A 26,484-nucleotide genomic window follows, 5' to 3' on the forward strand; every position below is an offset into this window, starting at 1 on the left:
ATACATCAGCTTGTGCGAGGATCAATGCCTTCAGGTAAACCTGGAAACCTAGGATTCCCAGTTATTTTACATATTCTATAACTATTTATATAGTATTAGGAGGTCAGGATAACAGAGTTTGGTTGTATAACTGACCTGCTGGCTATACAGCACCATTCAGAGTCTGTTTAAATTTCACACACATTTATTTCAATAGCATATGTCATACATGAAGGTAATATTAGGAAATCTTGTCAATCAAAAAATCTTGTACATGTATACTATGATACCATATAATAGTATATTAAACATGTAGATTACTAAAAATGTTAATTGGAACTTCATCCAAAATAAATATTTTATAAAAGCATTTATAAAATATACAAATCATGTGAACAAGTAGGCAAAATTATAACCACGTTAATAATAATATAAACATCAAATATCACATTGAAAAAATCTTAATACATTTAATGTAATAACCATGTGTAAATATTATAAACTATTATTAATAATTATTTCATTTTATGAAATCTCATGATACATACAATTCCTATTCTTTCTCTTTATAATGTACCGTATAAAATGTTGCAATATTAAGTGGAATCACATATTCCCTCATAGGCAGAGACCCATGGTTGATCACACTAAACTTATCACCAATCACCTGGTGATAAGTGTACTGTGGTGTACATGTACACTTTTTATAATATTTACTGGGATACAGAGTGTATGGTCAAAGGGAGATAATTTACATTACCTACTTTCCACAGAGTGAGCCAAAGATAAAGAATTATACATCAATAAGCATTATTGTTTTGATACATGACGGATAATAGGACAGTTGTCTATATATTTATCATCTATGTTCTGTCTGCCTTCGAAGTTCATTTGGTATTTAGACAACTCCACACCTCTGTCTTCGAAGTTTGTTTGGTATTTAGACAACTCCAAACCTGTAAAGTAAGATAAAGCAAGCCTTAATAAAGTAAATGTATATGGACATCCTAATTTGTATAAGGAATATTTCTTTTAAATAAATAAACTTGATTGACCAATATTTCACCAATGGGAATCTAACCAAATTTAGTTGGTGTTATGAGCAGCTGAAATAATTTTCTTAAGCAAATCTAAAACATTGGACAAGTCAAAGACATATGTAGCTGTAGCAACACCAATCTGATTAAAACCAGATTTTCGATTACGCTCTGATACTCTACGTCACTGGAGCGTAGAGTATTAGAGCGTAATTGAAGATCCAGTAGTGTAGAGTATTGGAGTGTAATTGAAGATTTGGTTTTAATCTGATTGTAACAACACTTTGTTATGTGATTAAGCAAATCTAATTCATTATACTTTAACAAGTCAAAACATTATGTTGTCAGCTGTAGCAACACTTAGTTATGATCATGTTTTACCTTCTGTTTGAACTGCGACTGTGTTGATATCTGTTGCCATGGTGAAGATCATGATGACACTGATCCTGATGGTCAGTAAACAAGTATATCATCTCAGTACTCTGGTATGCTGTAATAGCATCTGTGTTAGCACCAAGACCACAAATATTGGATGGTATGGTGTCTTCCTGACAAGAACCAGATGAGAATTTGTGCCGAATTCCTCCCGCCAAAGTACCTGGCTGTGTTAGAGAGAGTCCTTTGTTGCACTGAAGCTCGCGATCGGGGAACAGAAATTCTGAAAAACAAAATAATTTTGAAAATTTTCATAATTAGGTAGTCAAAACATACTTAGATGTAAGACTTATATAAGTAATCCAAATGATTATGATATTACAATATATATTAAGTTCCAATAATGACAGGAGGCCAACATGGCCAGACTATCACAAACCTAACATGTTAAAGCAAACCCCAGCAATGTCATATTGGAGTATGGGTGAAGTGCTTATCTCCTAAAATTCAACCACATTCCTATAGAAATGGGAAGGATTTCCAACTATTTTGAAGAAGTAATTGTCTTTAATAATTTGCAATTTAAATGATATTTTAAATTTTGTGTCCCATAACTCCCACTCCTTGGGTCTTGGCCCTTTATTTGTTTATACAAAATTTATTCCTTTTCAGTCAAGAATGCTACAGATTAAATAAGAACCAAATCATTTAATTCCTACAGAAGAATTTGCAAAATTCCCCCTATTAGGCCCCGTCCCTTTGCCCCCTTTGGGGCTCAAAACCATTGGTTTATACAAAATTGACTCCCTTTCATATACAGATGCTGCAGATAAAATATAAACCAAAGCCTTTTATCAAAGAATTTGCAAAATTCCCCAATTGAACTTAACCCAAAAGGCCCTTGTTGCACACTGGTAAATGTTTTAGCTGGGCTGTCGCATCAAAGCTGGGCACTCGTTTTTCAAACTCGGGGCTGTACACAAAAATGACGGCGAAAGCAACGCTGAGTAAAAGAAATGCCCTATGTCTAAGAGATGCATACATTTACCGATGTAAATACCTATTGCTTTTTGTAAACCTGACCAAAATATTATAAACATGCCTAGTAGAGCCTCTAGGAAGCAAACACCCCCATATTTGTTTGTTTGGACACCAATACAAGATTTATGGACACGAATATATGCATTGACACGTCGGACACTCCGTAAAAGCATTCTCGACTTCAGCAAATGTATGCATCTCTTCACATAGGGCATTTCCATTTTTGTGTACAGCCCCGAGTGTGAAAAACGAGTGCCCGGATTTGATGCGGCAGCCTAAGCTAAAACATTTACCAGTGAATGTTAAATTGGGCCATGGCCAGGGTTTATACTAATTTGGTTCCCTTACCCTCCATGATGCTTTACATCTAATTTGGTATCAAAAATGAAAACTGGTTTTACACAAAAATGTTCAATATATGTAGAAAAACAGTTCACTGTCAACTTCACTGGATCAAGCTAATTAAAGAGATTATAGCTTCCTAATGGATACTTTTGATATACTGTAGTGTCTGGAGCACTAAAAGACATTATCGTACCATCAATAATCACAATGCTGATGTTGCTACAAATTTGAATTTTAAACCTCTGTGAAATTATTTCAGCTACAATATCACCATACTACTGTACTTACGTTCTAGTTCTGGAGACAGACATCCTTGAGTACAACAATTGACATTATTGTTAGTCTCGTCCAGATCAATACAGGAGAGGTCGGAATCTTCGTCTGACAGAATGTCTGGGCTCACTATTGGTGAATGCATCACAGTTTTTGCTGGTGCTGAACACCTGCAGTCAGATGATATTGGTTGTGCCGTTTTAGATTTGTCTGCTTTTGATTTTGGCTTCTTCATTTTTGTTTTGATGTTTGAAAAGAATTTTGTGGCGGCCTTCTTCAATTTTTCCACATGGTTTTTAGCTCACCTGGCCGAAGGGCCGGTGAGCTTATGTCATGGCGCGGCGTCCGTCGTCCGTCGTCGTCCGTCGTCCGTCGTCCGTCCGTCCGTCCGTCCGTCGTCCGTCAACATTTCCTATAAATCGCTACTTGTCCTAGAGTTCTGCATGGATTGTAACCAAATTTGGCCACAAACATCCTTGGGGGGGGAGGGGGAACAGAACTTGTATAAATTTTGGCTCTGACCCCCCAGGGGCAGGAGGGGCGGGGCCCAATAGGGGAAATAGAGGTAAATCCTTTAAATCGCTACTTGTCCTAGAGTTTGGCATGGATTGTAACCAAAATCGGCCACAAAACATCCTTGGGGGAAGGGGAACAGAACTTGTATAAATTTTGGCTCTGATCCCCCAGGGGCAGGAGGGGCGGGGCCCAATAGGGGAAATAGAGGTAAATCCTTTAAATCGCTACTAGTCATAGAGTTCTGCATGGATTGTAACCAAAATATCTTGGCCACAAACATCCTTGGGGGAAGGGGAACAGAACTTGTATAAATTTTGGCTCTGACCCCCCAGGGGCAGGAGGGGCGGGGCCCAATAGGGGATATAGAGGTAAATCCTTTAAATTGCTACTAGTCCTAGAGTTTGGCATGGATTGTAACCAAAATCAGCCACAAACATCCTTGGGGGAAGGGGAACAGAACTTGTATAAATTTTGGCTCTGATCCCCCAGGGGCAGGAGGGGCGGGGCCCAATAGGGGAAATAGAGGTAAATCCTTTAAATCGCTACTAGTCATAGAGTTGTGAATGGAATGTACCCAAATTTGGCCAAGGGGAAATAGAGGTAAATCCTTTAAATCGCTACTTGTCCTAGAGTTTGGCATGGAATGTAACCAAAATCAGCCACAAACATTGTTTTTAGCCTTGGCATTTGCAGCAAGGCTTGCTTCCTCGAGTCATCACTTACATCTGAATCAGTGTTATTCCCACGTGATGGTTTAGTGGACAACTTTACATTGAGTGGTCCCAAACTGCCACCTTGTAAGAATGATGATGCTGTGAATATATCTATCTTGCCCTTTCTTGTACACGGTTCTATTTTCCCTGCTAATTTACTCCCAGTATTGTTTGTTTTGGTAGTACTTTTTGTTGCTGCTGGTGTTGCTAATTCTTCAGAATCTACATCTGAAACCAATCCATGGGGTGATTCATGGTCTGATCCCAGGATAAAACTACTCTTTGTTCTCTGAATGGGTCTGTGTACTTTTGGCAGCCTATCAGTAGCTGTTGCCGTTCTGTCAGGATGTGAATCATAGTCTGGCAGGGTTTTCACTGCTACATTTGCTTTATCAAGGTCAATGCAAGATATATCCGAGTCTTCATTGGATGTTGTTCCAGGAGAGAATGCTCTAACAATTGTTTCAAATTCAGTATTACCAGAGTTTTCTACTGGTGGTGATCTCCTGCTCTTTGTTGATTGGTGTGGAACGGTAGTACAAACACCTTTCTTAGACTTTGTACTTCCTTCATGTTTTTGTTTTGTTGGTGTAGGTTTTGATTCTACAACTTTGAATTCAGCCTCTTCCAAATCGATATAGGATATGTCTGAATCTGTGTCAGATCTGCTGGATGGAGACATCTTGTTGACTGCTATCTCACGTTTCATAGTTGATGATCTAGATTTATCAGTCTTCTGTAAATTGTTGGGGTCCACAAATTTTGTAGTCGAGCTATCAGAAGCTTGAGTTTTTCCTTCATATTTTTGTGTTTTTGTTGTAGATTTGGACCCGAGTACAGATTTTATTTCAGCCTTCTCTATATCTATACAGGAGATGTCTGAATCTGTATCAGATCTGCTGGGTGCAGACACTTTCTTTGCTCCATCCTTCATATGTGTGCCCAGTGGCTGTAACCTCCTGGATTCTACTGGCCTTGGTTGACTACTGGCAGCAGCAACAAAACCTTTTCTACTGATGACACATAACTTCATGTCTTTGTCCCGTTGGTTTTCTTGTGTTGGTTTGCTATCTATCGTAACTGCAGTGTCCTCCAATTCAATGTAGGAAAGTTCAGAATCTGGATCAGACTGAATCTCTTTTAAAAGTTCAATCTTTATACTATGCATACCTCTGTCTTCTATCCTCTCATCCTTGGTAAGTTTCTTTGAAGCAGTTGTAACATTTGATGAGGCCTGTCCACTCCTATCTGTTGCTTCACTATCAGACACTGTGAGGTCAGATGAGGATGGCATGCCGTGGTAACCTTCTATAGCACCAGGGAAGGACATCTCACATTTCTTTGCAGAGCCTAACTTGGGAAACAAAGACTTTCTATCTTTATCATTTTCTCCTCCGGAAGCACAACTGGACTTGATTTTACTTGATTTGGATTTCTGCTTTGAAGTGGATGCCATTGGTGTAGCTGTTGGTAGGCCATCTTTCTGTTTTCTCCTAACGTCTCCCTTCTTCAACGTTTTTCTGATATTTCCTAAGAAAGACCTCTCCTTCTTTTTCTCTGCTTCTTCTATATTACCTGACACACTCCTTGTTACATTTCCTTGCGTGATTTTTGGGATGTGTGAAGTATCCTCAGATTTTGATGAGATGATCTGTTTCCCATTTGTAAGTCCTACTTCTGATTGGTTCAGCACATGAGTCTGATGAGGACTGTCACCAGTCATGCATGTTTGTTTCTGATGTTTACTAGCTTTTGAAGATGCTGCGTGACGGGTACTTGAAACTTTTCCTTCCAAGAGAATGCAGGAAATGTCCGAGTCAGGGTCTCCTTTATCCTTCTGTTTTACACTGTCACCATGACATGGAGAACTGCTACCAACCATACCTGTGTCAAGATAAAAGTCCAAAATTGAACAGCAAGAATGATTAGCCGAGCAATAGAAATGAAATATCAATTTGTAGATAATTTCACTATAATTTGAAGCGATTGAGTTAATAAATACAATGATTTTCAATAACATATCACATTATAGCAATGAAACAGCTTTTTGTTAATCATTTATAAAAGGTACAGGACACCCATTTGCACCTGCAAAAAAAAATAGGGTCTGTCAAACCACAATCACTTTTAAAGTGCACGCTAACAAGTAGAGGGAGGAGGTTGCTCTCACTTCATATAAATTAAGATATTTATGGACAAACTTCCAGAGTCCTAGAAAAGAATGATCATTTTAGAATTAGAGAAAACACATAAAATGGAATATTTTGGTACCTTTGATTTGACATTGATCGTGGTCTCCATCATCAGCTAAATCTATACAGGAAAGATCATTGTCAGTATCTGAAGCCAATGTTATGGGTGAACTCTCCTTCTTGACTAGATCATTTTTGGAGAAAACTTTCTTGGGAAAAGCATCTTCACTTGAAGAGTCGTCACAAACGAATGCTGCAAAAACAAGATAATTGCATAAACTGTTGGTGTTATTTTTGGTAAAAGCAAAAGCAGACCAAATCAGTACTATGAATCATAAACCTCCTGGGACAACTTCCAGTGTAAAATCAATCATCTTGTAAGTAAGGTACCTTGTACTCTGGTCCCAATCCTGAAGCTGTTGTCATCACTGGAAACTGGTTTGGAGGCCTGTAATGCTATTTTCCCACTATTTAGGGGTTTTGTAGGAACTTTTGCCTGGACAGGTTTCTTTCCTTTGGTTTTAACAAGATCCTTATTGGTAGAGTTTGTGCGTATCAATCCACCATTTGTTCCTTGAAGATAAATAAACATACACCACATGATGACAAGAGTTTTGGAAATTGATGGCAGAAATCCTATAGAGCTATTATTGTCAGAGTGAAACAGTACCTAATAAACATGGCTGTTTGCTACTTTATGAATTTACAGAACACAGATAACTAATTGCTGTCGGTTTAAAGTAATATTCTGGCAGCTGTGGCTTGTCATTACCACATTTGTCTTCAATAAACCCTTACTAAAATATAAATTTACAATTGAGATATTGACAAAGCCATCCTATTCAATTTTATTTGAAAAGTTGTCAATCAATCATGTTTTTTAAACTACTAAATGTTTAAAATTCCTCTAATGACTGATATAAATACTGATAGCAACATTAAATACCTTGTGGTCTACACAGCCTTTTGTCACCTAGATCCAGACATGAAATGCTGTCAGAATCCGAGTCTGTTTTAGCCAGACTGTTGGCCTTTGACCTCAGAGGTTCTGTCTTTTTTCTAGTCACAGTGATACTGGGGATTTTCGGGTCATCACTTGATGATCCATCATAGACAAAAGCTGGAATTTACAAATTAACGAATTTTGGATGTATTAATGATTGATACAAACCAAAATAATAAACTGTAAACACTGAATCAATATACTTAACTATTTTCATATCAGAAGGTCCCAGAATTATATCTTTTTTTCCACAAGAAAATGTTAAACTCCTACATAAGCCACATACACTCTTTAGGTTAAAGTTGGAATTAACTCTGTAACCAGATATAGGAGAATGTAGTGCTATGACACTCTCTGAACATTGTCTTTCTACTTTATATTTCTGAACTCTGACAGTGTATCCTTGCCACATAATCTATTACTCCAGCTCAAGAGACTAATGTTGTTACCTTTGACTTTGGTCCCATTCTCGGAGCTGTTGTCACTACTGGAGCTGTTGTCACTAATGGAGCTGTTGTCAGTACTGGAACCAGATCGTGAGGCTGCTGCCAACACAGAGGCAGGCTTTGGCTTTTCAGTGTTTAACTTTTTGTCTGTTAGCTTCTCTTTTGCAGATTTCTTGTCTATGTTTTTGACAGGATCCTTGCTTAAATCACCATCAGCACATCCTTTAACATACATGTATGAACACCAATATGTATATTGTATAGTTTTATATCTAACTGGAGAGTAATGAATGGTTGATTATAAGGAACAGTTGTACAAGTCCAACAATTCGTTAAAATCTTTTTTTGAACCCAGTATATTTTATAAAAAGAGGCCCATGGACCTTTACGGCCAACTGACTACCTTGACAATAGTCGTGTAGGAAATTGATTAGATATGGTGTCATGGTAGCCATCTTCAATTTTGGGATCAACCAGAGATGTAACAACACTTTGTCAAGATCATATCAGGATCATTTAAGGCAAGTTTCAGCCAAATCGCACTGGTAGATCAGATAACCTAAAAATAATTTATGTCGCTGTTATTTTGTAATGTTTGGCTTTCACTTTCATACCTAGTGTGTTAGGTGTTTTCTGGCTGTTGTCACCCCACTCCAGACAAGAAATGTCATCCGATTCAGATTCCGACAGCTCAATGACTGGTGCAACTTTACTCTTAGTCTCTGCAGAGACTGTCTTTTTCCTATTTCCAGTTTTACTAGGGATAGTTTTACTAAGGACTTTTTGAGGTGGGTAATCATCACTCGAAGAACTATCGTATGTAAAAGCTAAAAACAAAAGAAAAATGTAAATACAGATGAGTGAGGCTTCTTTTCTGAAGCAATACTTTTTCATTGCACTTGCACATACATGTGTATATGTATTTGAAAAACACCTCACAGCTTCAATCTTACAGGCTGTGAAAGTATTATCCCTTATTCTTTAATCATATACATGTATTACCTTGTACCCTGGTCCCATTCCTGAAGCTATTGTCACTACTGGATTCTGATTTGGTAGCTAGTGGTGCCATGGAAAACTTGGATTTGCCATTTTTCGATGACCTTGTAGAGTTGCCAAGAGTCACAGATGTACTGGTGATTTTCTGAGGCTTGTTATCATCGCTGGAGGACCCATCATATACAAAAGCTGTAAACATAAGCAAAACGGGACTCTATGAAATGTTGGCAGTTCATATCACAGAAAAGAAAATCACCTGAAACCTATCTATGAAACAAGCATTTAACTTTGGAGCCAAATTTTCTGTTTGAAATGGAAAATAATTACATACCTTATATTAATTGTACTTGTAAATGTTCCCTTAAATTTGTCCTGTATTTGAACTAGAAACTTTGACATTACTACAGACTATAACCTTGTACTCTGGTCCCATTCCTGGAGCTATTGTCACCACTGGAATCTGATTTGGCAGCTGCTGGCGCCATGGAATTCTTGGATTTGTCACGTTTTGATGACTCTGTAGAGATATTCCCATAGGCAGATTTTCTAGAGTCTTCTTTTTTAACAGAAACATTATCTGAGGAGCTCAGCTTCTTTACCATTTCTGTGAAGTAAATATTCAATGCATCTCAATCTTATGATCAGATGTTACAGACTATTTCAATGTACAAAAAACCTAAGAATGAACAATTTATATACAACAAATAATGGGAATTACCAGTAAACAAATTTCATTAAAAGCAGAAACTGTAAATATCCTTGTACCTTCTGATTTATACTGTTTCTGACTACTCAGATCTAGACAGGAGATGTCAGACTCCATGTCAGATAATCCCACTGTATCTTTGTTGTTGGCTTTTGCCTGAGGAAGAGCTGTCAGTTTTCCAGGAGCCACAGATTTACTGGTGATTTTCTGAGGCATGTTATCATCACTGGAGGACCCGTCATACACAATAGCTGGAATAGTGAAAAAGTATTATAAAATGTTGGTATATCACAGAAAAAACCCCCAACCTAAAACCTATATCTGAACTTTGGAGCCACATTTTCTTTTTGAAACAAAAAACTATTACATATATGTACAGTGTATCTTGTATTTGAACAAAAAAGTATTACATTGTATTTGAACAAAAAAGTATTATATTGTATTTGAACAAAAAAGTATTATATTGTATTTGAACTAGAAAGTATTCCCTTGTTCTTTGTCTTCTACTTTGAACTAGAAACTTTGAACTTGTATTTGAAATGACTATAAACTATTACCTTGTACTCTGGTCCCATTCCTGGAGCTATTGTCACCACTGGAATCTGACCTGGCAGCTGCTGACACCATGGAATTCTTGGATTTGTCACGTTTTGTTGGCTTTGTAGAGACTTTCCCAACAGATTTGCTTGAGTCTTCTACTTTGACTGAACCATTATCTGAGGGGCTCACCTTCTTTATCGATTCTGTGAAATACATCACATGAGACATCATTTAATAGATACCATAATGTACGCATCAAGCTTTATACAAATTTCAATTTAATGAAGGCATGCAATAATTAAGATTCTAAAAATAAGTTTCCATATTTTTTACTGAAGTGCTTACTTTGTTGTTTATGCTGATTCTGACCTTCACCACCTAAATCCAGACAAGAAATGTTGTCAGACTCGGAGTCAGATACTCTAGCCTTTCTGGTGCCTGTTGTGTTTGGAGACACTGTGAGTTTTGCAGTCACAGTTTTACTTGGGGCTCTCTGAGGTTGGAAATCATCACTCGAAGAACCATCATACACAAAGGCTGCAATAAAACAATGAAATGTAACCATGCACATCTGCATTTATAAGAAGAATCACTTGTAAAAATTACATTGGATTTCAGTTTTAACAATTTTTAAAACTTCAACTGTTTATTTTATACATGTAATGGTTTTCTGAAATTGATTTTTGTATTACCTTGGACTGTAGTCTTAGAACTTTTGTCACCATTGGAATCAGAATCAGAAGCTACAGATGTCTGCTTTTTTTCCTTGATTTTTGACCTTTTTGTGAACATTTCCGTGTCAGCAGGTTGTCCAATGTCATTTTTTTTCATTATATCTGAAACATATCATTTGATGATGAATCAATTATTTTGATTTCATAAGAAAATTTGCTGAACACTCAACTAAGTAATAATGAAAATAAGGTTATTAATTTCAAAATGAAAGAATCACATAACAAAATACCAGGGTAATTACTTTACTTATTACCAAATAAAAGTAAATTAAACTACAATTAGTAATCATACCTTGTGATTTACAGGGTTTCTGACTATCAAAATCCAGATAAAGACAGGAAATGTCTGATCCAGCATTGTATAATCCAATTGTTTCATATTGTCTATTGGCCTTTGTCTCAGAGGAAGCTGTTTTCTTTCCAGTCACAGTTTTATTGGGAACTTTCTTAGGTGAATCATCATCTGAGGAGGAGCCAGTATACTTAAAACCTGGATTGAAATTAATCATTGACTTCAGTTATAAATGTAATCACACTAGAACATCTTTCTTGCCACATCTACCATACCATGGCATTGATCATTCAGTATTATGTACTTCACAAAGACACTATAAAACTAACATACATTTAGATGATAATAGATAACATGATTGTTACATTTGCTGCTAAACAATAAAACCTATTTTATAATATCCAAATCTTGAACACGTAGTAAACCTTTCTCTTTTGGTGGCACATTCCAACAACCTAATGTCATCATTACCTTCTACTTTGTTGCCACAGTTGGAGATGTTTTCATCACTAGATTCAGACTCCGAAGTTTTTGGTTCCACAGACAACTTTGTGGTGGAACTTTCTATTTTTGCAGAAATTTTCTCCTGTGCAGATTTCTTGTGTTCTTTTTTCTTGACAAGATCATCAGTCCACTCTGTGGATACATGTACATGTACTGTAAACATACTTAGTTTGGAGGAATCAAAAGTCTAGCACAAACAAAATCTTGAACAGGCTATCTCAATTATGAATTTGACTTTCTCTGCTTCCTTGTACTGTCACCAGCCAAATCAAAACAGGAAATGTTGTCCGACTCCGACTCAGTTACTGCCCTAGCCTCACTGTTGGTCATATTCTTTAACAAGTCAGCCCTATCCTTGGATTCTGGGCCCTTTTCTGATTTATTGCAGACATTGATTAATTTCTGAAGATTTTTTCTGACACCTTTTGTGGGCACATCCTTTCTCTGACCTGTGTAGAAATTTTCTTTTCATACACAGTAACCCCTCTATAAACTATATATAACTACTGTATATTATTATTCATTCTAGTTAATTGACTACATATAGTAATCTACATCAAATAACTAGTAATAAAGGAATAAAGGGATTTGTACTTTATATATAATATTTGGACTAATCCACTCTCCGGGTTAAGTGATGTATGACATTTTAAATGATATCATAATTGCTGTCCTAAACTCCCTTGCTTTTAGAGTATCCCCATCATGTCTGTTTTTCAATGGTGGAGAACCTTAGCTTGCTTGCTCTGCTGAGTACTTTGTTATCCTCTTATGATCCTTACCTTTGGCTGCTGACTTTGCCTGTTGTCCTGTATCATCTATAGGGCTCTTAGCTTTGACAGACTCGAGCTTCTCTATCGATGGAGTTTTCTGTGCAGTGTTTGGGTCCATGGACTTTTCTTCATCATCATAGACTGCATCAGAAATATCATGAAAGTCTGAATCAGAATCAACGTCGTTGTTCTCTTTCACCATTTTTCCAGAAGGTGTTCTCTTGTCTTTAGAGTGATGTGTAATGAACTTTTCATCAGTTTTTGCCTCGACTTCTGATGAACCACTTGAAAAACAGCTTTTAACATCTGGAAATAAGGCCAGGGAAACATATATAACATCAGTTATTTTGATTTAATTGACAGCAACCTGTTGCTGGGTGTCACTCTTAGTGCATTTTAAATTATAATTAGGGATCATAAAATTAAATGCCAATACCATCAAGATAAATTGAAAATAACTGTATACAAAAACATTTAAAATTGTCTTCTTTTTTTTCCCTTTTTTTTTTAAACATTTATACTTGACCTTCTGAAAATCTGTCTTTTAAGAGTTCTTTTATAATCTTTGTGCATTTCATCTTTGCAAAACATATTATGGGAATATGACTTGAATAGATAGCAGTATTATTTAAAAAAACATATAGAACCAACCTTCTTCAATTTGATCACAAGTATACTTGGAATTCCTGGATTGGACCACAAACTTGTAATTTCCAGCACCTTTATCTTCAAAGAAGCACCCTACAGTCCCTTCATATAATCTGTCCCCAATGTCACACAGTGAGTTGATACCGGAAAGATCGAGTGTAGGACCACCATGTTTGGTGTGTGTCACATGTAGTTCAGAGAAGTAACTGTCAGCATCCTCCCATGGAGAACCATGATTAATCTGTAATTCTGGAATAGTATTTGATATTGTTTTCATTTAAAAAAATAAAATCTAATAAGGCTCACAGGACATAGCTTACTAGGCTAAACATTTGACTTAAAAAAAAAAATTAATTGACATTTTGAAAATAACAGAGGAATCTCAATATGTTATCAACCATTCCCAAATAACAAAATGCAGTTCAAAACTGGACCAAATAAATTTTCATAATTTGACCAAATTATTTGTCAAATCTAAACTTTATAATAAAGAATTTCTTTACCTTGTGTCTCCTCATTGAAGTCAATGTAACAAATTAACTATCAAAATCCAAGATTGCTACCTGGCGGTCATCTTGTTCTGATCAGTCCCAAATCAATATGCACTACTAGGGTCCTAGGGGAACCTACATAGGAAATTTGAACAATCCTCAATACTTTCTGAGAATAGGCGTAACAAACTTTAACTATCAAAATCCAAGATGGCTGCTTGTCGCCATCTTGTTGACCGATCAGTCCCAAAATGTAATTGCAGAACTAGGGTCAAGAGGAACCTCATATGAAATTTGAGAACATCCCTTCATACTTTCTGAGAAATAGCGGTAACAATTAACTATCAAAATCCAAGATGGCGGCTGGTCGCCATCTTGTGACCGAAGTCCCAAAATGCAATATGCACAACTAGGGTCCTACGGGAACCTATATGAAATTTGAGAAAGATCCTTCAATACTTTATGAGAAATAGCGGTACAAACTTAACTATCAAATCCAAGATGGCTGCCTGGTGGCCTCTTGTTGACCGATCAGATGCACAACTAGGGTCCTAGGGCATATGAAAAGAAAGATCCCTTCAGTGCTTTCTGAGAAATACGGTAACAAACTTTAACTATCAAAATCCAGATTACAGCATATGGAACATTACAACAAATGGAGCATTACAAAAAAATGGAACATTACAACATATGGAACATTACAACAAACGGAACATTACAAAAAAATGGAACATTACAACAAACGGAACATTACAACATATGGAACATTACAGCATATGGAACATTACAACAAATGGAGCATTACAACAAATGGAACATTACAGCAAATGCAACACATTACAACATATGAAACATTACAACAAACGGAACATTACAAAAAAATGGAACATTACAACAAATGGAACATTACAACATATGGAACATTACAACAAATGGAACATTACAAAAAAATGGAACATTACAACATATGGAACATTACAACATATGGAACATTAAAAAACAACAGCATATTGGAACATTACAACAAATGGAACATTACATAAAAATGGAACATTACAACATATGGAACATTACAACATATGGAACATTACAGCATATGGAACATTACAACAAATGGAACATTACAAAAAAATGGAACATTACAACATAAGGAACATTACAACAAACGGAACATTACAAAAAAATGGAACATTACAACAAATGGAACATTACAACATATGGAACATTACAGCATATGGAACATTACAACAAATGGAACATTACAAAAAAATGGAACATTACAACATATGGAACATAACAACATATGGAACATTACAACAAACGGAACGTTACAAAAAAATGGAACATTACAAAATGGAACATTACAAGTATAGGGAACATTACAATTTAGTGGTAGTAGACATTACTGAGCAAATGTAACATTACAACTTTGAAATAGAACATCTGACATACAAATAAACATTACAACATTTACTGTATGAAAAAATCTAAGTGCATATGGTAGTAGAACATTAAAAAAATGGAACATTACAAAAACATGTGGAACATCACAGAAAAGTCTCAATTGAAACATTACAACATATGGAACATTACAACAAACGGAACATTACAAAAAAAAATGGAACATTACAACAAATGCAACACATTACAACATATGGAACATTACAACAAACGGAACATTACAAGAAAATGGAACATTACAACAAATGGAACATTACAAAAAAATGGAACATTACAACAAATGGAACATTACAACATATGGAACATTACAACAAATGGAACATTACAAAAAAATGGAACATTACAACATATGGAACATTACAGCATATGGAACATTACAACAAATGGAACATTACAAAAAAATGGAACATTACAACATATGGAACATTACAACATATGGAACATTACAGCATATGGAACATTACAACAAATGGAGCATTACAAAAAAATGGAACATTACAACATATGGAACATTACAACAAACGGAACATTACAAAAAAATGGAACATTACAACAAACGGAACATTACAACATATGGAACATTACAGCATATGGAACATTACAACAAATGGAGCATTACAACAAATGGAACATTACAGCAAATGCAACACATTACAACATATGAAACATTACAACAAACGGAACATTACAAAAAAATGGAACATTACAACAAATGGAACATTACAACATATGGAACATTACAACAAATGGAACATTACAAAAAAATGGAACATTACAACATATGGAACATTACAACATATGGAACATTACAGCATATGGAACATTACAACAAATGGAACATTACATAAAAATGGAACATTACAACATATGGAACATTACAACATATGGAACATTACAGCATATGGAACATTACAACAAATGGAACATTACAAAAAAATGGAACATTACAACATAAGGAACATTACAACAAACGGAACATTACAAAAAAATGGAACATTACAACAAATGGAACATTACAACATATGGAACATTACAGCATATGGAACATTACAACAAATGGAACATTACAAAAAAATGGAACATTACAACATATGGAACATTACAACATATGGAACATAACAACATATGGAACATTACAACAAACGGAACGTTACAAAAAAATGGAACATTACAACATATGGAACATTACAACATATGGAACATTACAACAAACGGAACATTACAAAAAATGGAACATTACAACAAACGGAACATTACAACAAATAGAACATTACAACATACGGAACATTACAGCATATGGAACATTACAAAAAATGGAACATTACAGCAAATGGAACATCACTACATATGGAACATTACAACATATGGAACATTACAACAAATGGAACATTACAAAAATGCAACACATTACAACATATGGAACATTACAACAAATGGAACATTACAGCAAATGGAACATTACAGCAAATGGAACATTACAACATATGGAACATTACAACATATGGAATATTACAACAAATGGAACATTACAGCAAATGGAAATCACTACATATGGAACATTACAACAAAAGGAACATTACAGCAAATGGAACATTACAGCAAATGGAACATTACAACATATAGAATATTACAACAAATGGAACATTACAGCAAATGGAACATCACTACATATGGAACATTACAACATATGGAACATTACAACATATGGAACATTACATCAAATGGAACATTACAGCAAATGGAACATCACAACATATGGAACAGTACAACATATGGAACATTACAACATATTGAACATTACAAACTAGGAGAACTGCTGATGCTCTACCTTTTCTCTGTGTGTTTTCTCCCCTAGCGTTAGTATGATCCACAGTTGGCTTCTCATTAATAAACATTGTTGGACTATATCCCTCATTTATCATGTAAACTTCTTCATCTGAAGCAGATACAAACATCTCTGTTCTGGTAACACTTTCTAATTTCCTTGTGTATGGTGGTGCTTTGTTAGGGATGTATCCCTCTTTATTTTCTGTGCCTTCACCGTCCAATGTGGACATCTCTGGTTTGGTCTCACTTTCAGGTTTCTTTGTGTATGATAGTGCTCTGTTAGGGATGTGTTCCTCTTTATTGTGTATGCCATCAGCAGCCAATATGGCCATCTCTGGCTTGGTCTCACTTTCTAGTTTCTTTGTGTATGATGGAAGTGTTTTAGGGATATGTCCCTCTTTATTCTCTGATGTTACACCAGGGAAATATCCTCCATACACTGAAGTTAGAGAATTTGTATTTGATCAAAAACTTTCAACTGAAGTAACAATTTCATCACATCTGGTAGCTTTCCATTTCACTGAAATACTAACACATTACCCTCTAAAGAACAGACTAGTAGTTACCTGGTTCAGTTGACTCCAAACTTTGTAGAGGTGAACTATGGATATAACCAGTGCCTTGCTCCTCACAGTCAGACACAAGGTCAGATAATGTATTCTCATTAATTCTAGCCACATCAATGTCGGACTTGGAGGCGATACCCAGCAGGTCAAGTTTGGGTACATCGCCAGGCCGGGGCTGATCTGTAGATACAAGTTTGAAGGGAACATCAAAATGGTGATTTTCTAAGAGCTCCTCCCTGGTATCTGTCAGTTGTATATTTGACCAATCCTTGGCTGGATCTGAAAAGAGTCAAATATAGTAAAACTCACTTGTGTCGAACACGGCTGAATTGAATACATTGGATGAGTCACAAGTTTCAATAGGTCCGGATTTTTTTACTTCTTATTAGTAAATAAAGCAAGGATGAATCGAACATGGTTGAATTGAATACTGCAGTTAAATCGAATACATTTTGCAGTCCTTCCTTCTAATATATATCAAAATTTACTTTTTTGTGTCAAACATTCCGGCATAACACTGTCTCAGCTACGTCAAGTCTCGGTCTGATTGACTGAACTATGACTGTTCAACTGTAACAGTGCTAACAAACATTATTGTTCGATCAAAACCCAAAGCCCCTTGTTTACACAGGTGCACAGATAAGGGCAAAATACATCCATTGCACATATTTCAGAGCACTTCTTGAATAAAACGTAGCGTCTTCAAACCGTCATTATTTGCGAGTTTATGTACATAGCTGACATTCACAGGAAGAAAAAATAAACAATAATCTACGGTAAACATGAAAAAATTTGTATTAAAAACATCTTGCAATAAATATCATATCCTACCTATATATGATACAATGTGAATGAAATCTTTATTCATACAAAAATCGATGTAATGATGAAATTATTTATTTCTTCTCAAAACCTTGTGGAAGTAGTATGTACACAATAAACAAACACTGTGATTGGTTCAGCTGCCTTGACCTTCACTTTCTCAACGCAGCAGTATCAGTATTGTCTGTTGAACATATATTTGATGGAACATACATTCACTTAAAGCCATACTGTAAGCATGTACATGCTAATCTTTCTAATTGGTTTCGTTTTCTCTATTTCTTTAGCGTGTAATGTTATATATATGTATCATGTAGTGCTAATGTTTAACAGTGTATTTAATTTTAACGAATGCTAACGAATGTGTTAGGCTTAGCACAAGTATAAATCATAATGTCTAATGAGGAGGGGGATTTAAATGTAGTGATCTAGCTTAGATTATAATAGAATGCAGTGCCTCAATAGTGAAAAGTATGAAAAGGGGATACAGTTTTTGAGAATTTTAAACTAAAGGTATACATCTGGAAAAATATGAGGAATATCATTTATATATATCAAACTACAGAACTGGTCTAGAGTGAAGAATGAAATGCAAAAAAGAATTAAATATCATTTTTAGAGCAGATATCCTCACTTGCATGATGACTATTGTGTTATATGCAGTATGCCCTTTCCAGATAAGTTTACCTTTGTCGGTTAGATGTGTAGTATCAGCAGGTTTTCTATACATGGCTGTGAACCTGTATTGGCCACTACTTCTGTCAGGAAAGAAACAGGCCACAGTCCCCTCATAAATCCTGTCAATGATTTCACAGGGTGACATTATCCCAGACAAATTTAACGTTGGACCATCACCATTTTTGGTGTTTATCACATGTAGCTCCGAAAAATGGCTATCTGTTTCATTCCATGGAGAGCCATGTTTGATCTGTAATTCTGTAAAAATAATATATTGGATCTAAGTTTTTCATAGTACAATCAGTTTCAAATAAAAGCAGTCAGTGTTAAAGTACTATTTAGTCAATAAACAGTATTTGGTAAAGTAAATTTACTTTTCAGTCTTAGGTCACACTAAAGCTGTTATAGATATTCACCATGTTATTAGTTGTCAATAGCTCCATATAAAAATTTCAATTTCCTTTACCTTGAGCTGCATCATCATATTGGAGGTATGTTATTTTATCCTCTGATTGTTGGTCAGGTGCTTCTGGCAAACCTTTAAACTTGATCTGGTCTGAGGATAGAAGCTTAAAGGGGATATACAAGTCTTTGTTGTTGAGGTCTAGATGCTCAGGAAGGTCAAGGTTAGCAACCCGATCTGACCCCAGTAGAGTGGAAACAAGGCGAAAAGGGATGTAAAGGTGGTTGTTTCCCTTTACAGATTTCTTCCTATTTATTGCAAGGTCGTGTGCTCCAAACAATGCTGAAATCAAATAGACTATAGATACATACTGTTTCATTAACCAAATCATTACAAGAATATTTTTTCACATTCAACAAAAAATGCTTTAAGCTAAACCAAGTTTAATCTTAAAAACTAAAATTGTATAAAAAAGTAGTTTTTGCAATATTTCATTTAATATTTGTCAGCATTCCTCAGTTAAATTTGCAATCATGTATTATTGTGAATTTTCAAGGTCTTTTGGCCTTGGTATGTTTCTGAGTAATTTTCAATTACCAGAATGCAAACATACATGGATTCTTCAGTTAAAGATGCTCCACCACCGACACTCAATGATAATCATCATTTGAACAAAAATTGGTGTTAAATCATGTATGTTTAATGAACACAAAAATATAATATAATATATTCTATTTTTCTTTTGGTCATGCCCAATCAGTACTTCAGTACCTCATTCCATACAGGACATAATGCCACAGAATTTTTTCGGGATGCAATAAATTATTCTTATATATTTTTATCTTGAAATAATATTAGAAGCTCGACACTTTCCAATTGAGGTATTGATAATGTTGTAAAGTAAGTAACTTTTGTAACTGAAGAAAAATACGAATTTGTCTGCTCTTGCTTCTTATTGAGAAAAAATACTGTTTGTCAGCGGTGGAGCATCTTTAACGTTAACAATTTCACGTAAATGTCATCTGGTAAATGGGGATGGCTTACCAATTATTACACTTATCAGAATACTGACCTTCTGTTTTGTGTTCTGAACCTTCCAAAGACCTGTCTGCATCATCAATCTTAGAGCTGCCAGGATTTGGCAGCACTTTGGGGTTTCTCTCTCTAAATTGCACATTTCCAAATGTGGTAAATCCGACCCCGTCTTCATGTTGTGGAGATTCATAGGTCAATGGTTTCGAATCTTTAATTAGATGGTAACTTCATGAAAGTATAGTGTGAACTTATTTTTGATCTACTATAGACCTGCATGACGTAGTGTTATCACATTTAGATATGGTATAACTTATGTATCAGAGGTCCTGTCACTCTAAAATTGTTCTGATTGTTGTATAACGTATGCATATAAAATAGTAGCATCCATACTTATTCATACTACATTTCTAAGGCTTTACAAAAGCACTTGTAAATACATTGCAGCTCATATATAAAAGAAGTAATAAATGTACATTAATTGTCACATTAGGATATGTGCTTAAAATTACCTTAGCAGCATTAAGAATACACTTTGTATTACCTTTGATATCATTGTTGGCTGAATCACTGCGAGACTGAGAGTTGTTGCTCTTTTGTTTCTGAGATGGGACAATTTTCACCGAAACGTTTCCATTTTGAGAAGGATTATATTCTGGTACATTTCCATAATTCTTCAACCTTGTTACACTGGTAATCTCTGAGGCATCCTCATCCACCTCAAAGAAAAGGATGGTTCCTGAACTACTGCACTTTGGACGAGCCAATACCAACATACAATCTTCAAGAGATTCATTTCTTGCTGAATTAGTGTTAGTATTTGTATCAGAAAAGGTATCCATTGAATTTCTATCCGACTGGTCACAGCATGTTTCATCTTGGCTGCATTCAAAGACATTGACATCTCCCTCCATAGAAGGTATTGCTTTTTCCTGCTTTTGAAGATGACCAATCTGGTGAAATTCCCTTGGAACATACAGAGACTCGTCTTTACTTTCCCTTTGTTTGAAGTTAGTTTGAATTGGAACATATTGCTTCATGATAATGTCATCCTTTTTTGAAGGCAGCAAATGCTTCCTCTCCAATGTGTGAACTGACTGTTTATTATCATGATTGTATTGTTTCTTCTCTGGTGAAGTTTCATGATTAATAGCAGAATTTTCTGTTTGTCTGTAATAGGGGAAATGGTGATCACTTGAATCAATGTGTGTGCTGCATTTTCTTGCTGCAGACTTTGGTGAAGAATCTTGTGCAAGATCTTTCAAAAATGTCTTTATCTCAGCTTCCAACTTCCCAACACGTTCATAGACATCTTTGTTTGTCAGATCGTAGGAGGCAGGTGTCGTCATGGAGGAGGTAGTGTCACATCCTGCCTCCCATAAATTAGAAATCAATTTCTTTGACTTTAGAGAACTTTTCTCTGACAAGGAACGGTAAGGTTTTGATTGGTTTTCTTTTGAACGTAAAGCCAAGCGTTCATCATTTCGATCAGCTCTAATCTTAACAAGCCTCAATCTCATTAAACGGAGTCTGTGAACTTCTTCCAAGTAATCTGGATGTCCAACAAAATTCTCAAACATGTTGAGTTCTCTAGCAAGAGCCATATTTTCTTGTCTTCGTTCATGGATTTCTTGCATAATATCTGCTTTAAACTCAAATCTTCTTTGCTGTAACCATAATTGTTAACAATTTCAGTGTGGGAATAGAAAACGTAAATAGAAATATTTCTATATTTTTCTGTAACACTAATACATGCCATACATGTGCAATCAGCTAACATTCAAGCCAAAATCTATTTTTTTTTTTAAATTTCAAATCTATTACATAACCTTTACTAATTCAAGTTTGTTCATTGCTTTTATTTGCTTTTTGTTTATATTTAAAAATCTTGGGTAAATTTTATTACAGTTAATCCAATACCATTATGAATTACTTTCCTAAGTACATGCATATGGATTAATTACATTTAACACATGTTATTTTAAAAGATGACTTTCAACCTATTGACATTTACTTTTGAACAAAAAATGCTCATCATTACATTTGAGGTTTTTGTAACAACACTTACTTTCTGATTAGCCATTCTTTGTCGAAGTTCCTCTATCTCTGCGTCAACATATTCTGGAGGTCCTGGTTGATACCCTGGATGATTATTTCCAGGCCTGTTTTGTTGATTACTTTCATGATTTTGTTTCTTTGGTCCTGGAGTGATATTGTGTGTGCTGGGTACTGTATAATTTTGGTTGATCATCGACTGATGTCGGTCATTGATGCTTTGGTAACTGACTGACTGGTGGCCTGGGTATGTATTATGTAGAGATCTGGAATTTGTGTGTCTGTTATTGTATTGGTGTGATGGATGCCAATCTGTGTAGAAATGATGGTTCAGGGTCAGATTCAGGGTAGGCCCTGGATTTGGATATGGGTAACCTGGGTATCCTGTAGTGGAACACCTCAAGTTATCTGTAAAAATAAAGCAATAATAAATTTAACAATAGATTTAAGTGACTGCTTGGACTGCTAATAAATTTAAACACACATGTTTCATGGAGACTATAGATATTGTACAGTTCAAAAGAGATGTATTACATGACTTTCACTAGCATGTGAAAGACAACACGACTTCCTCTAGCATGTGAAAGACAACACGACTTCCTCTAGCATGTGAAAGACAACACGACTTCCTCTAGCATGTGAAAGACAACAACTTCCACTAGCATGTGAAAGACAACACGACTTCCTCTAGCATGTGAAAGACAACACAACTTCCACTAGCATGTGAAAGACAACAACTTCCACTAGCATGTGAAAGACAACATGACTTCCTCTAGCATGTGAAAGACAACACGACTTCCTCTAGCATGTGAAAGACAACACGACTTCCACTAGCATGTGAAAGACAACAACTTCCACTAGCATGTGAAAGACAACACGACTTCCTCTAGCATGTGAAAGACAACACGACTTCCTCTAGCATGTGAAAGACAACACGACTTCCACTAGCATGTGAAAGACAACAACTTCCACTAGCATGTGAAAGACAACACGACTTCCACGATCATGTGAAAGACAACATGACTTTCACTAGAATGTGAAAGACAACGACTTTCACCAGCATAAGAAATACAACATGACTTTCACTAGCATGTGAAAGACAACACGACTTCCTCTAGCATGTGAAAGACAACACGACTTCCACTAGCATGTGAAAGACAACAACTTCCACTAGCATGTGAAAGACAACACGACTTCCACGATCATGTGAAAGACAACATGACTTTCACTAGAATGTGAAAGACAACGACTTTTACCAGTATAAGAAATACAACATGACTTTCACTAGCATGTGAAAGACAACACGACTTCCTCTAGCATGTGAAAGACAACACGACTTCCACTAGCATGTGAAAGACAACACGACTTCCACTAGCATGTGAAAGACAACACGACTTCCACTAGCATGTGAAAGACAACATGACTTTTACTAGAATGTGAAAGACAACGACTTTCACCAGCATAAGAAATACATGACTTTCACTAGCATAAGAAAGCTAATCTTCACAAACATAACAAATGCAAAAAATGGGGTTGTCTGTGATGGTAATGTTTCTTATATTTTTAGTTTTAAACATGATTGCTGTATTGTAAAAACGAAGTAAGGATAGGCTAACTATCTGGTAGGCTTTTAAGTGTAAATGCAAAAGAGCAGAGGCTAGCTTTCAGAAATTCAACCTTGCAGTGACGATACATTGTACCTGGTATGTGTAACTAATTTAATGAACCATGCAGTATATGTGATCTATTATGCTATTTACTAATGTAAAATTGTCATTTTTTTGACAATCATGAATTGGATTCTAAAACAATAGATGTCCATATTATGTGTCCCGTTTTCCCTTTGTCTTTGAAGATATTTCCAGATAAAGAAATGTCAATTGTTTGAAATCTTAACACAACAGCAATCATTGACGACATAAATAATAATACACCAACAGAAAATATGATATCTTCTCAATAATTACTTACCCATGTTGTAAACTGTAGGAATCGCGTGTTTCAATATTAAAGACAACGATGAAGTTGTAAATTTCCCGCTGCAAAAAGTTCGCCATTTCATATGCGTTGCTATGTAAAGATAGACTTCCGGTCATGTGATATTGAACGAGATCTTTCCCGCGCTTTGTTTTAACTTTGATAGCCTATGTATTTTGTTCTTAATACTACGTTAAGTAAGTTATAAAATCTACAATTGTTTAAATCCTAATTAAAATCTAGATTAGTAACACCGGTAACCCGCATAAAAAATATTGACGTGAAATACACTTTCATGCGATAGTAACCGCATTTTTATCGTTTGTGTAAATATATTGCAATGAACACAATATTGTTAGGCCTAACGTGACGCTACCCAAATTGAAACGCTACCCAAAATGAAACGCTTTAAAAAATGTGATACAGAATTTTCCGTGTACAATCTAAACCACCAATCACTGTCCTGAACAAAAATTAAGGTGCTGAATAGTAACTGTGACAATTTTAAGACGTCATTTTCTTTCAAGTTGCTTATTATCTGTATTTAAAAACGAAAATAATGAAATTGTGAAAAAAATCCTGGAAACGACGTCGTGCGACAACCCTAAAAACACCATATATTTTAAAATAAGAAAAACAAACGTACAACGGGATATTTTTGACAGACATGTGACTAAAATAAGCTGAAAACATTTTTTATGATGTCTATACATTTTTTAATCAAACTATATTTAGGAGGTGTTCCATTTTGGGTACTCAAACCTGCTGAAACACAGGGCTAAAACGGGCATGCTTCAAGCTCTCTATTTCAAAATATATGCACTGCTGACAAGTAAACGAATCATGAAATTAAAACTGAAGGCATCTATTTGTGGAAAGTTAAGAGAAAAATCTGGATTCATGCACATGTTAGAAATTTTTCACAATTATCATCAAAAAGTGTGTGGTGTGTGTGTGGGGGGGGGGGGGGGTGGTTACGAAATATTGAGGACCTCCCCCCCCCCCCCCCCCCCCCCTCAATTACGTTTCATCTTCCTATGCCACTGCTTACTAGGTATTTTAATAAGTTTTCAGTGCAGCCAGTGTATGGCACTAGTGTATGATTCTAGAATGAATAAAAGTATTTTACGAATCGGGCGCAAATCAGTTGGTGTGCTGAACTAAAACTTATGCATATCCTGCCTGAAATCGTCCATCCATCATCCAGAGCACAGAAATTTGATAATTAGTTAATTGATATCTTAATGTTCATTAAGACGTTTTAAGGGTCGAGAAGAAAAATGGGTGAACATCATATTCTACATATTAGAAACCAATCACCGCGTGATCATGATCTGCTGAACGCAATATATCTCTTCAGCACAATATCAGAATAAACTATAAACTATTAGTACATTGTAATATCATTTGATCGTTGATGCTTTACTATAAAGGTTTCAATTCAAGAATATATATTTCACATTAATATGCAATGATAACGCTTAGCAGGTCCCTTTTAAAGCTTATTTTGGATGACAAGTGCTGTCATCTTTGTAAACTGTAGACACCCGCGATTATTAGAATTCTTAAAAAACAACACATTTTTATCTCGTATTAGCTAGATATTTTACCATGGTCTTGCTTCCACAAATGCCTGAGAGAACATTGAGCACATTCGACCACCCATGCAATCTTGAATAATATCAACGTCATACTGTTGGTTAAAGCACAACCTAGCCCAAATTCACTAAATATTCCTAATGGTCATAGTGCATAATTGTAAGGCATTATATGAACGCATTACCTCTGATATTATAATATGTTATCTTAAGGCAGATGTTAATCACTGAAACATGTCCATGACCAAATACTGTGGATTCCGTTAATGTCAATGAACATGGTGCTGAGAATCCACAAAGTAGGAAAAAAGACTCTCAAACTGAAAACTTGAAGTGGGATTTTTTTACAATTAGAATTGCTCCAGATTTTATATTCGAATATTCGGAGGCTAGTAAAAGTTTATGCAAATAATATGCACACACAAGACAAAAAATCAGGACCGGAAAATTGCACAGAT

The 26,484-nt window shown here is 35.5% G+C and overlaps 1 protein-coding gene across 1 annotated transcript; it reads right to left on the reverse strand.

The window, feature by feature from the left end:
• Window positions 1–24,555, reverse strand: LOC138316757 (serine-rich adhesin for platelets-like). The gene is made up of 28 exons (XM_069258416.1): window positions 24,423–24,555; window positions 22,465–22,859; window positions 20,941–22,063; window positions 20,437–20,607; window positions 19,428–19,706; window positions 18,971–19,219; window positions 17,462–17,740; window positions 16,874–17,334; window positions 13,620–13,656; window positions 13,120–13,365; window positions 12,478–12,774; window positions 11,663–11,827; window positions 11,192–11,389; window positions 10,858–11,001; window positions 10,511–10,702; window positions 10,183–10,368; window positions 9,685–9,876; window positions 9,335–9,523; window positions 8,923–9,108; window positions 8,535–8,747; window positions 7,924–8,142; window positions 7,418–7,591; window positions 6,862–7,044; window positions 6,551–6,724; window positions 4,236–6,163; window positions 3,066–3,342; window positions 1,398–1,674; window positions 1–935 (listed from the first exon to the last, which is right to left on the reverse strand). The coding sequence occupies exons 1-28, from the start codon at window positions 24,511–24,513 to the stop codon at window positions 920–922; spliced, it is 8,541 nt and encodes a 2,846-aa protein (XP_069114517.1). The 5' UTR covers window positions 24,514–24,555; the 3' UTR covers window positions 1–919.
• Between the last annotated feature and the right edge of the window lie 1,929 nt (window positions 24,556–26,484).

Source organism: Argopecten irradians, chromosome 2 (assembly GCF_041381155.1).
Source record: "Argopecten irradians isolate NY chromosome 2, Ai_NY, whole genome shotgun sequence".
Taxonomy (NCBI): Eukaryota; Metazoa; Mollusca; class Bivalvia; order Pectinida; family Pectinidae; genus Argopecten; species Argopecten irradians.